Source organism: Corvus moneduloides, chromosome 1 (assembly GCF_009650955.1).
Source record: "Corvus moneduloides isolate bCorMon1 chromosome 1, bCorMon1.pri, whole genome shotgun sequence".
Lineage (NCBI taxonomy): Eukaryota > Metazoa > Chordata > Aves > Passeriformes > Corvidae > Corvus > Corvus moneduloides.
Genome location: NC_045476.1, coordinates 8,675,664 through 8,688,320, shown reverse-complemented (window position 1 = coordinate 8,688,320; position 12,657 = coordinate 8,675,664). Strand labels below are relative to the sequence as shown.

At 38.5% G+C, this 12,657-nt stretch overlaps 1 protein-coding gene across 5 annotated transcripts in view; it reads right to left on the bottom strand.

The window, feature by feature from the left end:
• Positions 1-12,657, bottom strand: part of DNAJB6 (DnaJ heat shock protein family (Hsp40) member B6) — a 124,916-nt gene that overhangs the window by 87,355 nt on the left and 24,904 nt on the right. For all 5 annotated transcript variants that reach the window (XR_004238194.1, XM_032099218.1, XM_032099237.1 and 2 more), the window contains exons 6-8: positions 12,366-12,497; positions 11,375-11,519; positions 9,825-9,895 (exon numbers count right to left, since the gene is read on the bottom strand). Coding sequence is in view for 4 of the 5 variants with exons in the window: in XM_032099218.1 (XP_031955109.1) it covers positions 9,825-9,895; positions 11,375-11,519; positions 12,366-12,497 (348 nt within the window). In the remaining variant the exon portion in view is untranslated. The remainder of the gene's footprint in view (positions 1-9,824; positions 9,896-11,374; positions 11,520-12,365; positions 12,498-12,657) is intronic.

Genomic DNA, 12,657 nt, shown 5'->3' with positions numbered 1-12,657 from the left:
GGAGCTGGGAGGCGCAAGGCAAAACTACCCCCTGCAAAGAGCTCTCATAAAAGAACTTTCCACTATTGGAAACTATTCTGTCCAGGGCAACAAGCACCTCCTCTGCAACAGAGCAGCACGGGCATGCACTTGGCTTCGTGATTTATTCCAAGAAAAGGGTTACCAGGGATGTAGTCATCATCTTCTATAAACATTTCGGGAGCAAAGCACACATGTGCAAAGCAAGTGCTAGAGGAGAGGGAGGAGTGGAAACCACGTAAGAGTAATCAATTAATCTTATGTTCTCAATTTGGTTCATCAAGAAAAGCAGGGAGGTTTAAACACCTGTGTCTTCTCAGAAAAATGTTTTATTTCCCCGAGTTGAACTTCTTGTGTTTAGGAGTGATTACAAGAAGCATCTTCTCAATTAGTCACTGCATTAGAAAGCCACTTAGAAGTCACTTTCTGTTCTATGACACTTTTCAAGACAGAGTTATAGCTATTAATAAATTATTAACGGCTACAAAACTGCTATGAGAAGGCCTCAGGACAAATTACTCTACTTTCTTTTAGCCTTTAACTAAAAGGACCTTCTTCCAATTCTTTCAGGCTAATACTTTCAATATAGATCAAAAGTAGGGCAATAGCAATGTTTCAAAAGTACTTTTGAAACTAGACACCCCCCCCCTTACAATAGATCCTGCAATTTATATAGTCTTTAGTAGTAACTGACATTGATCTATAACATCTCTATAATATGAATATGCATAGTAAAGTACACATCATTTTCTTTTTACTTAACAGTGGTAAAACCAATCATCTACTTGTCATTTTCCACCTGCTTCTCAAAAGAAAACAGTGTTTTGTCTATGGATGCCTGGCAATGTCTCTGCCAGTGATGTAAGAGGGGACTTGAGTTGTACAGCAAACAAAACTGCATTTTCCACCTCTGAAATAGGTTCCACACAGAATGCAACTCAAATCTTTGAAGGTCCTTAGAAAATATGGATAAAATTGACAGAATTGTTTTGCTTTGACAAGTTCCAGCTCTGGTACACTTAAAACTAGTTAGTTTTGAAGCAGTTTACTGCTAACGAAGAGTCGCCACATACAAGGTGTACACTGGCTACACACTTTGCAAACTACAGAAATATTTCTGTCCCAGCCTTCTTTTAGGCCAGAAAAGGGCAGAGCAGTACAGCATGTACACTTGTTTGCTTTTCCATTAACAAGATTCCTTGTGTCACTACAGCTGGCTCTGTCCATGCTGGTGACTGGCCTTACTGTTACTACTTGCTCAGAAAGGAGACTGCACAAAGGCTATTTTCAGGGCTGAATACTTAGATCTCAAAAAATGGTTAATTTGACCATTGAAGACTAATGTTCTGGAGCTCCAGCACTCTTCAAGCAGGATACCCTTCCCAGACAATTTGGAAGGACCCTAAGAGATACCATGATTTTACCACACAACAGCTTACATTTCAGTTTTATTATAGTGTTTGTTGCTTGTATGACCCACAACTGATTATTTTTCTCTTAAAAATAAACCTAACAAACACAGTTCTGGGTATAAACAAAACCCAAAAAACCTGAGTGTTTTTCCACACACTTAAGCCCTGTAGGGCACTTCTCTGGCTATTCCCTGTAGAACTATTTATCTGACATAATGCAGTCTTAGGCATTCGGTACACTACCAAGGGGTGATTCCATTAACAAAAAGCCAGCTCTTTTCATCTTAAGTCACTTAAAATTCAAAATACATGTATTGCTATCCACATGAGGTTTAACACACACCAAAAATAACAAACTTTAGATGATTAAGACATTGTCCACATTCAACAAAATGAACAGTTCACTCCAGAATGTGAATCCTTGCTTTATCATTACACTGATTAACAAGAGACCTTCTAGTCTTCCCCTCAGGAGTTGGAATCAGGCTGCCTCAAGGTGTGCAGTCAGTAGTTGATGAGAAGACAGGACATACACAAGGGCTCACTGTAATGCAAATTCCAAATCTAATTCCCTGGCACAGTCATCATGAACCTTGCCCTGGTTCCTCCTCCTCACTTAACATCCAATTCATTCATTACAATAAAGCAACTTACCTGAACAGATCCAGAATGTCTTGTCCCACATGAAGTCCACTCTTGGCACCTACACATCCCAAACTGGATGCTTTAGGGCAATAGTCATCAGGCTGCCCCAGATGGATGTGGTGTTGGCTCCTCTCTTCCCAGCTCCCCTGCTTCCTCGGCACCTCCCGAGAGGCAAAGCAGCCCCCACAACACAAAAGTATCCCCCAGTCTCAAAACCACAGTAAGGGAATATGACCTGTGCATTAATGTCAACACATCAGGAGGGAAGAAGCCAAGATACAGACCATGGAGGAAGGCCTGAAGGAACACTGTGCTCTATGGTGCATCTTGCTCTACACCCCAGGCTCCCAGAGCTTCCACTACTTCTCTGTAAAGCCCAAACACTCCCTTCTCACTAGGAGGTATTTTTCAGAAAGCTAATTTTTAAGACACTGAAAGCCACAGAAACTGCTCTTGGCAGCTTCTTCCAACAGTTAATCATCCATGTGTTAAAAATGTATGTTTATCTTCTCATTTTAATTTGTCTAGCCTGATACAAATATTTATACTCTTCTTCCAAACAAGGTGACCTTTGATATGCACAGTTTTTTCAAACTGGTGTACACATTTTTTAGAATCAAAGTGGAACTTGGCACACCATCCTCAGGCTGTAGAAGCACCTCCCTTGCTTGTGCTGGAAGGGAAACAGCCTCCAGAGCAGCCCTGAGCCTGGGCAGCCAGGGAACAGGCAGGGTGAGGAGGAGACACAGACAAACACCCACCACTTCTGCATTCACTGTGATAACTCGTGATCATGTTTTCCTGATGAGGAAAGCAAAAGCCAAATGAGGAGAAAAAGTCCTTGAAATTTATGTCAACAGCACAAACCAAGCTGCATTGTTTTCCTGCTTCTTCCTTACTGGTTTCAAGGACCTTAAGATTTGCTGTTCTTCTCAGGACTAAACCATCCAATCCCAGAAAAGACAGAAGTAGCACTAGAAGTGTTTAATAAAAGAAACATTTTGGTGGTTGTCCTAACTCTCAAGGTGAATATCCCTGAGAAGAAAATCTTCCACCTCTTTTGCAGTTACTCAGGAGCTCAGTCAAAATCTGAGGGCAGGATGCTTGTGAACCCTACTCCTGCTTGCAGGCAATACCAGATACACGCAAAACAGCTCTAAGTGAATTTCTAGCTATCTACTGCTCTCCTGGACACCCAGCTCCCACTTTGTGTAGAACAGATGAATAATGTCCTTTCATTATTGAAGTGCAGTACATTTGGTGATAAAGACCTGACCGTATTTCCATAGGCACCCAGCAGTAAGAAATGTATACACTGAGATTAGCAGAGTAATTCTCAGGGGTGTCTGAGTGACTAATTAACAGGAGATGGCCAATTAAGTCAAAGCACCAAAGTGCCTTCTGATGAGAGGCAGTGTTATTGCAGAAAGCCTGGCCAAACTCCTCAGAAGACAGAAGGCCTAGTCCTCTGACTCTGGCTAAGAAAAGCTGCAGGAAAGGCCAAGCCTTGGCCATATAAGTTTTCTCCATTTTCCTTCAGAAATACTTTCACAGAGAAGTTCAAAACAATTTTTTAAATATCCACAGTCTAGCTCCTGCTGGAAGGAGAATGACAGAGACTGATACTACAGAATGCTCTTTCACAAAAGCAAAGCACGGTACTTCTGTTGCAGAGTATGACAAATATCACAACAGGATGACAAATTCAGATTTCGTTTCTGTAGAGGGTAAAAGACAGCCTCCAACTTCATGTCTAGGAAAAAAACTTTGCCAGAGGTGGCTATGGTGACAGTTATGCAAATGTGTGATAAATGAGCAAGTTAATCTTACTCTATATATCCATTACAAAGATTTAACACAGACTTGACATGTATTTCTGGAGGGAAACCGAAAGATGGATGAGGCTGCCCAGCTTCTCTACCAGATGTCTCAAAGCCTCTGCAGCCTCATGACTTTTTTCATTATTGGGAGGTAAACTCCCCTCCTGCACCACAATTCAGTCAAGCTTGTGACTGCAACCAAGACAGAAGATTCCAGAACTACTGCTTTGCATTTTCAGCTGGTTTAGTAACACCTCCAAGCAACTCCATTACAGACACAGCCAAATAATTCTCTTTTCTGGCCATCAGGAATGTGTGTTCCACAACATGAATTCTACGATCAGTCACTCGGGCTGGATTCCTCTCCCATTCTAGTAACTCAAATAAATTTATAAGTAAGAAACAATAACAGAAAAACTCAAATTTGACTTTTAACAGCCAAAAAAAGGAGGAACTGAAGCCTTCTCAATGCAACATGTAATCTGTTCTATCACATAACAGAGCAGCATCCTACTTGAGTTTTTACAAACTAGGTGTTACAATTTAATCTATCGAACATTCAGGTGTACGAAAGGATTCATCTTTATTTTCACTGCTGGTAAACTAGCATCTACAGGATTTTTTTTTTCTATTTTTATGAAATTCACTTGAAGTTGGTTGCATTGAAAAGAAGAGCTAGAAGAGCCCTCATTTGAGATTCAGAGGTAAAGATAAGCTATAGGCCAAAGCCAAGTTCTTAGAGTTATTACTAGAAGCCTCTAAAAATATATTTTCTTGACTGTCAGTTTTAAGTCAGGTTCAAAAACTACCTATTTTTAGTGAGTTTAAAATTAACTCAATATGCTGCAAAGTTAACTTTATTGTAAAAGCCAGAGAACTAAAGAGACAATTCTATTTTACAGTGTCCTTCTGGCAAAATGTTTTATTTATCTTCTCAATTAAACATACTTTAACCCCCACCACGACATTGGAAGCTGACATCATCTGAAAGTATCCAGAAGGTAATTAGGAGCCAGGCTATCAGTGCAATAATCTACCTCACACCAGGACAGCCCAGCTTTCAGGCCTGGGTACTATCTCCTCCAAACTCCTGCATATATCTTTCGGCCACAGCAGCATGACAAGAGCATAGAGTACTCATGTGGGGTTTTGATTAACTTTCTACCAGCTGTTGTAAGTGAGGTAACACCTAATGCAGTGCTGAGTCTGCCAGAATAGAGTTTTCAGAGAAGTTTCAATGAGTTTCAATCAGCAGTCAACTTGCACAAGTTCAGGGTTACAGCTCTGATCATCACAGGATTTTAATTCTTTCATTTTTTTTAATCTCACAGCAGCATCTCAATCATGAGGCTTATTATTTTGTTGATGTATGACCTATATAGCAGAGTATAAACCAACCACCTTCAGCTCTAACCTTTCAGGAGTGCATTTCACTCAACAACCAACTCTAGCCAAGGTATTCTTTTCAAAACGAAGTAGGAAACCCACTAGAATTATAAATTCAAAGGTACAGTTTGTAACACTAACAATGTAAACATTCTTCATTCCAGCACTGTGGCAACATTAAGGACCATTTCAGCATTTCAGGTGGAAGATAAGTTCTGTACCTACAACCTCTTGAAGACAAACAGTAACAAGAAAACCCAAACTGTCTGTGTTGAGTACTATGCAAACCAAGTCTATGGTCACAATTCAATCCTAAAGTAAACAAGCCCCGAGGGAGCAGACAGTGCAAACAAGCTTAAGTTAAAAAAGGAAAGTTTCAAAGTTTGGTTACTGACTGGCAGATTACTGATGTCCATATTGCCACTAGCCCATGAGAATACCATGACTTAAAAATAAGCCTAAATACCCAGACATCCAAAAATCACAACCCAAAGAGGCAGATTTTCCAAAAATACTAAGAAACACTTCCACAAAAAAGTTAACAAGTGATCTAATACTAAGTACTGAGCACTTTTCGAAGGTTCTCTGACCACAAGCCTCAAAGAGCTGTAGCATTCATTCTGCAACACAACTATCTTCAGAAGCACTATCCTGTTACAGCCACAGAAGCAGACTCAGGAACTCACATTTCCAAAATTAAAAAAATAAAATCTACCATTATCGCTGGACCATCCCACAGATGGTCTGAAACACAGCACAACTAAATACAAAAGACAAACTTCCAGTTACACCTAATGCCAAAACACTGAAGGACTCAAGGAAACAGGATAACCAACCACAGAGAAGAGACACAAAAGCCTTGGGCTTAGAGATGATGGGGTTTTAAATCTTTTACAATCTTGTTTTCAGCATTCTAACTCAGCTCATCAATTAATCACAAGCTGATACAGGAGCCACCTTACAAATGCTACATACACATTGTCTGCACAGCAGCTTTGTCACCTACACCACAAACCAACCCCTCTCATTCTCAGCAGAGAAGGTATTGTGAGAAGTGAGAACTGCAGGAGTGCAGCCATTTTACAATGTGAAGCATTCTGACACAAAATCCCAAACTCCTTCAGTAAAGCTGAGTGGAAGGGGTGCCATGCAATCTATAGAGAAACCAGAGTTAGTGTGCTGCACTGGAATTACTGCCATGCACAAGGGACCAGAAAGAGGTTGCACCAGGAGAAAGCATTACAAAGTTCTTGTATCCACCAATGAACTTTGAAGCAGAGCATGAAAGAGTAAATGACGTAGCAGGTTCAAAAACTCCATCTCAGTTTTTCCAAACCACTGGGGAAGCTTAATTTAAATGGGATGGTGTCCCTAAACATTGAAAATTAATCCCTCATGTATGAAAAGATAGCACTTTTAATCCAACAGCACCTGGTTTTGAAAGTTGCCTCATCCCAGTGTACATTTGATGCCTAGCATTTGCTATCAAGAATCTTTTCTGTTATTATTTTGTACTGTTTTGGCCAAAATTGAAGTTTAAGGAAACTTGCTGCCCTTGATGATCTATCACTTCTAGTGAACAGGTCACGTACATCCATGGAAATTATATATTAGAAAGGAACAATATAAAGTTTTTTTTTCAAAGCAACCTAACAAGTAGGTTTTCAGGAGAAAATAACTAAATTCAGCAGAAGAAATTCTGAATGTAACATGGAATGTGAATTTGTGTTTTAAAAATGAAGGTGGATGCAAGAAGTTGCATCCCAAAAAAATGTTGGATGTGGTGTTATTTCAAAAAAACACACTGAACGAGATTGAGACTATTAGGTTTAGGTCAAGTAAATGATGACAATGTTTTACATCTGGAACTGCCAATCCAATGATATAGATAGACCAAGACCACATATCCAGTTGAACCACCAGCCTATGGAAACACGGGTGTGTGGGTATCTCACTCCTGCAGGAATCTACTGCCAAATTCGGCCTTCTGCTGACTCCTTCCTTGTGTTTTGCCAGTTTCTCTTTCTACCAAGGAAGTGCAGCACTGCCATTTTAATGCTGCATTTTGGCCAACTCTGACAAGCAGCTTGAGGGACCTGAAGGCAGAACAGAAACTATCCAAAACACTGGATCTTGAGCACATTTAGTGTTAAAAAATTTCACTATAGAACCCTGGAGTGACTTGTTTGTGTGTAACACTGTGAGAAGGACCACACTTTTCTAGGTAAGAAGATAAGCATGCTGGTACAGATTTGCCACCTTAATTGTGTTCTTAACCTATGCAAGGTAATTGAAATGTTGAAGATGATGACCTGGAATAAAACTAGAAGGCGAAGTTTGGCATTTTAATATAAAACCTATGGGTATCCACAGGAAGGCATTCAAACTCAACTCCAGATTGTCCTAATTTTATTTGACTTGGTTAATCAATTTTAAAGCACTTTTTACAATTTACATAATTTAAAGGAGCACAGTGCATCCTATAAATATAAATTAACATTTTTAATAACTCAAGACATCACAACAAAGCCAAATTTTGAAATAAATTTCATGTTTAGTTATCTGCATCAAGAAGTAACATACATGAGGAGGGGGAAGAACAGCATTAACAAGAAAACACTGTTTAGTTCTAAACTAAGTTTGTGCTTCTACATCAAAAACACAACACTGAAGTGACAGGAACTCTGCAAAGAACTTGAAAAGGTACATAACTGTTTTAGTCCCAAAACCAAAGTATGTATTTATTTTTTCTTCTACATGTTATTTTTTTCAGTTCTATCAAATTAGCATTAATGGTAGAGGGACAAAAGTACAATATACTAACTTTACTGCAAATACAAATTCTGTTGTAGCAGTTTGTTAGCTTGGTTTGGCTTAAGTTGAAATGGTTTTCCTGCATTAAAAACAAGAGCATATCTTTTCAATGTATTTAATAATCAACACATTTGTTAGTACAAAGCAGATGGTGTTCAGCAAGAAGGCATTAGGTGATCATTCGAAAACACCATGCTTTTTTTTTTTTTTTTTTTAAAAACACTAAGCCACTCTGAAGAGTTTTGTGAAGGCCAGATGTTCAAAGCTGGTGCACAGATGAAAACTGCAGATCCATGATTTATGCATGGAACTAGCCAGAACCTGGCAGGTGTTAACATACACCATTAGTTAGTTACCTGCATGCTTTCTCTGTGACACACCAAAACCAACTCATCTTTTCCCTAAACTTTGAAAATCTGGTCTTAGCTACAAATGAACACTTTACTTCACTCCATTAATTTACCAAAGGGCATTAATCCATCTTTCAATTTTTTCTTGAGGACTAAAAATAAGAGTAAGATATCATAATTCCTAATAATTTTGTCCAAATCTTCAAAGCAATTATTATTTGTTCTCAAAATAGCCAAAAAACCTCATAATTCTGAAAGTCTTTTTGTAATTATTAAATGTTAAATAAATAAATTTATTAAATGTATATTTATATTTACTACAGATTATTTTTTGAAGCAAATCTCAATCTCAGAATTTAAAACTTTAGGAAACTTTTTAAAATAGAGTTGCTTCAGGCCTAGACCTAAAATAATTACATATTAGGGCAAAAGATGGAGTTAGAGCGTCAGCCTCTGAATGCTCCTTAAAAATAGGTACTTCAAATACCGGTTTAGAAATGAAATTAAAAATCACGTTTTCAGTCACACTGAAGAAAATATCTGCAAAGAAAAAAAGGCCCTCATCCTTAAGATCGAAGAAAAAGATGGTAAGGAGAAAAAAAAAAAAAGCACCATTTTCCCAAGTTGCCCAAATCACACACAGACACAGGAAGGTTACAAATGCCATTCATGAAAGAATGCACCACAAACATCAGCATTTATTCATTTTGAATTTTTTTTTAGCAAATGACAAAAGACTCAGCTCACTGGCTTCACTTTTGTTTATCTTTTGCTTACATTACACATTTAAACATTTGTCAAAACTTACTAAAGTTGTCTGCATTCATGCACAACTAGAAAACATCCTTAATTTATTTAAACCAGAAATGCATTACCAGAAATGTATTAACATTGTTCACTACTAAACATTAAAAAAAAAAAAAAAAAAAAGTTGAAATTATTAAAAAGGTTATCCTGGAACTGTTAACTTCACAGCAGACTTAAACTACTAATTGGCTCACATTTCAAACTGGAAAAAGCAAGATTCATGCTAGTGTTAGTGTACATCTCGCCCTAGCACTACTGAAGGATCATGGTTCACCTTGATCACAGATAAGAAAAGAAAAGTGCATACAGAAGTTTACAACAATTTTAAGGACAAAAAATGGTCCAATTGATGTGGTCCCAACAATTAACTCAAAAGTCTATGACAAATATGAGCTTCTGTGAGCTACTTATACTACTTAAGATTGAGTACGGATATACAGAAAGTTGAAATCATTTGAAATCTTCAAAAAATGTTCCTGTCAATCCTCAAATGGTGGCTGTTATAGCTTAAAATTTCTGTTAAATGCGTGCGTTGAATTACTTGTTATCCAAGCGTAGCAGCTGCTCCTTACCATTTATTGTTAGCGACCTTAACTGGCCATCTTCTTCAACTTCTACTCTCTCTTGTCCATTCTCAATAATCCTGCAGGATAAAAACACCATGAGCCATTTTAGAGCACTGCAGGCAGTTTTAAACACACACCAGACCTCGGCTTAGATAACGAACTGTAAGGGAGCACCACCTGCTTAATGCAACTGTACTTGGCAAGCTTTGGTATTTACCAGCACCAGAGCTGTCACCAGTAACCATCTGCATTTCCCCACTGCTTACTCAGGAACATTGCCTTCTGGAAGCTGGAATCCTCCAGGATGTAGAGTTCACAGTTAACAGCTGTCACCTCATACATTGTCACAGTTGTGCTCACACTACACACTGTTATCTAGGCCTAAATGCCTTGACAGATCAACTGCACAATCTTGACATTGCATTTAGTCCCTACCCGTTTGTTAAATGTTTGATATTTTAGATCCAATCACAGTTTCTCATGATGTAAGGCACACGAGACAGTCTTTAATCCACTTTAAGTTTGATCAGAGCAAGTAATTTGTAGACCTACTATACACCAACTTTATGACCAGCATGTGTGTTACAAAATTCAAGTATCCCTGACTGAAAAGAGATTAAAGAGCTTTTGAGTTTTCAGATTATTCTGAAATCTGACCACACTAGCATGTGACATGATTTTTCTGAAATCTGACCACACCGGAGACTGTGTTTAAGTGGTCAAGATGATAGGAGCTCTCCAGTACAACAGGTCACAGAAGAACCTTACAAGTATGGGACACAAGTTAACAAAATAATTCATCCTCCCTTGCTTTTCCATAACTTTTTATTAAGTATTGAAATTACATTTAACTACTTGTTCAGTACTCCTATATTGATCATAATATTCCATGTAAGTTATTCTATAGCTAACTAAGACTCGGGTTTCCCAAATGCAATGATTGTAAGTATGAAATGGAGAGAGGGTTCACTGTGTACAGGACTTGAAAATTCACTTTCCAACAAACAGGCACATTTTTCTCCAAAGCAGGCTTCAGTTGCTTATTTCACTTAACAGACAGAAGAAAATTACTAGAAAGACTTCACTCAAACACTGCCTAGGAAAGCACACTAAGCAGACATTAGGTAAAATTCTTTCATTATGTCTCCAAAACTAAAAGTCTTCCCGATTCCCAGTTAAAAGCTTCACAATCAGTAGACACCAAGCACTTTCCTTCCAGAAGTTCAAGCTGACTGGGCCGACAGTAGTCAAGGACCATAATAAGAGGTGCAGAACTACACAGGAGGTTCTGATGCCTAAAAAAGCTTCAGCTCCAGCACTAATTAACTCAATAATGCCAAGAAGAGACACAGAACCCAATAAAATACTTCAAAATGTGTTTAAGCATTCAGAGAAATCCAAGTAATATGATGAACACAACAACAAAAGTAAAGAAAATGTACCTACATATATCACTGTATGTACGTGTACAAAGATATAGTACATTTATATGCATGTAATTATAGGTATGTAAGTCTCTACATATAGTTTCATATAAATATATTTATATCACTTACCTCTTTGTAGTAATTTTTCTGCCATTAACTATTTTAGTTGAGGTTGATACTGATTTGAAGTTTCCCATCCCACTGCCACCAAATGACGTAGAGGAGAACGATGAAGTAAGGCCTCCATGTCCCAGTGAGCCAAACGAAGTAAAACCTATTGAAAAAGAAGGCATTTGACTAAAAATATAATTCTGCATGACTGTGGAATCCAAATTTATCATCCATTCAGACTACATCCTACCTTCAGGAAGCCCTCAGCTGGTTGCATCACACAGCATCAGTGACTAAATGGCACTGAACACCAGCGTGAGAATAAAACCATGGCTCCAGCCCCATCCATTTCTCACATATGGACCCACAGTTCAAGTTCCAAATGCACAACACTGCCCAAAAACCATTTGTCAACTCCTCCCCTGAAAAGGCATTCAAGCCTGTCAGCTGAACTCAACCTTTATCCATTCTCTGCACTCAGGGGAAAGCCAGCAACTCTAACGAATCTGATCACCAGCTTTAGTGCAGATGTTGGGATGCCCTGAGCTGGCAGACAGAACAAGTCCTGCCTGCATCAGTAACATCCCAACCAATACCCAGAATCCCAGCACTCTGCCAGCAACTCCCAGCAGCCTCCAGGATACACATCAGCACTCAAACTGACTAAGTAGCACCATGGAGTTAAGGCACATGTTTTTCAGGACCTGTAATAAAAGCCATCGCACTCCTAAAAGCGAACAGAACAAAAGAATTCTAAAGCTACAAAGAAACTGCAGCACCAAAATGAAGAAAACAAAGTTCTACTTCTTAGAGATCTGTTCACTTTATATGAACTTTCAGGTAGCCCAAATACTGTAACTATAGCTTTATTTACATTTACACCTTACAGAGAGCAGCTCAATTTAAAAAAATACAATCAGTCCCAGAATCTCCTGAATGGAGAAGCCATCTTATTATACTGCAGTCCTTTGTAAGCCAAAATTGCATTCTTAAATGTTGTGGTATTTACCTGTGTCAAATGGAGAAAAACCACTTCCAAAAGCAGGGAATCCACCAAAGGCAGAGAAAAATGATCCACCACCTCTGTTTCTGCTTCCCCTTGGACCCCGCCTGCCCCCGAAGAAGTCCTCAAAAGGGTCTTCTACAAAACAGAAGACAACATTTAAGAGGTCAATATTATTGAGTGATTCTGTATTTAATCATTAGGGATTCTTTATGTAAAAAAAACCAAACCAAAACAAAACATTTTTTGTTACAGGTAAGATTTTTCCTTTGAAATATTTGAGGCTACTGAACTAAGA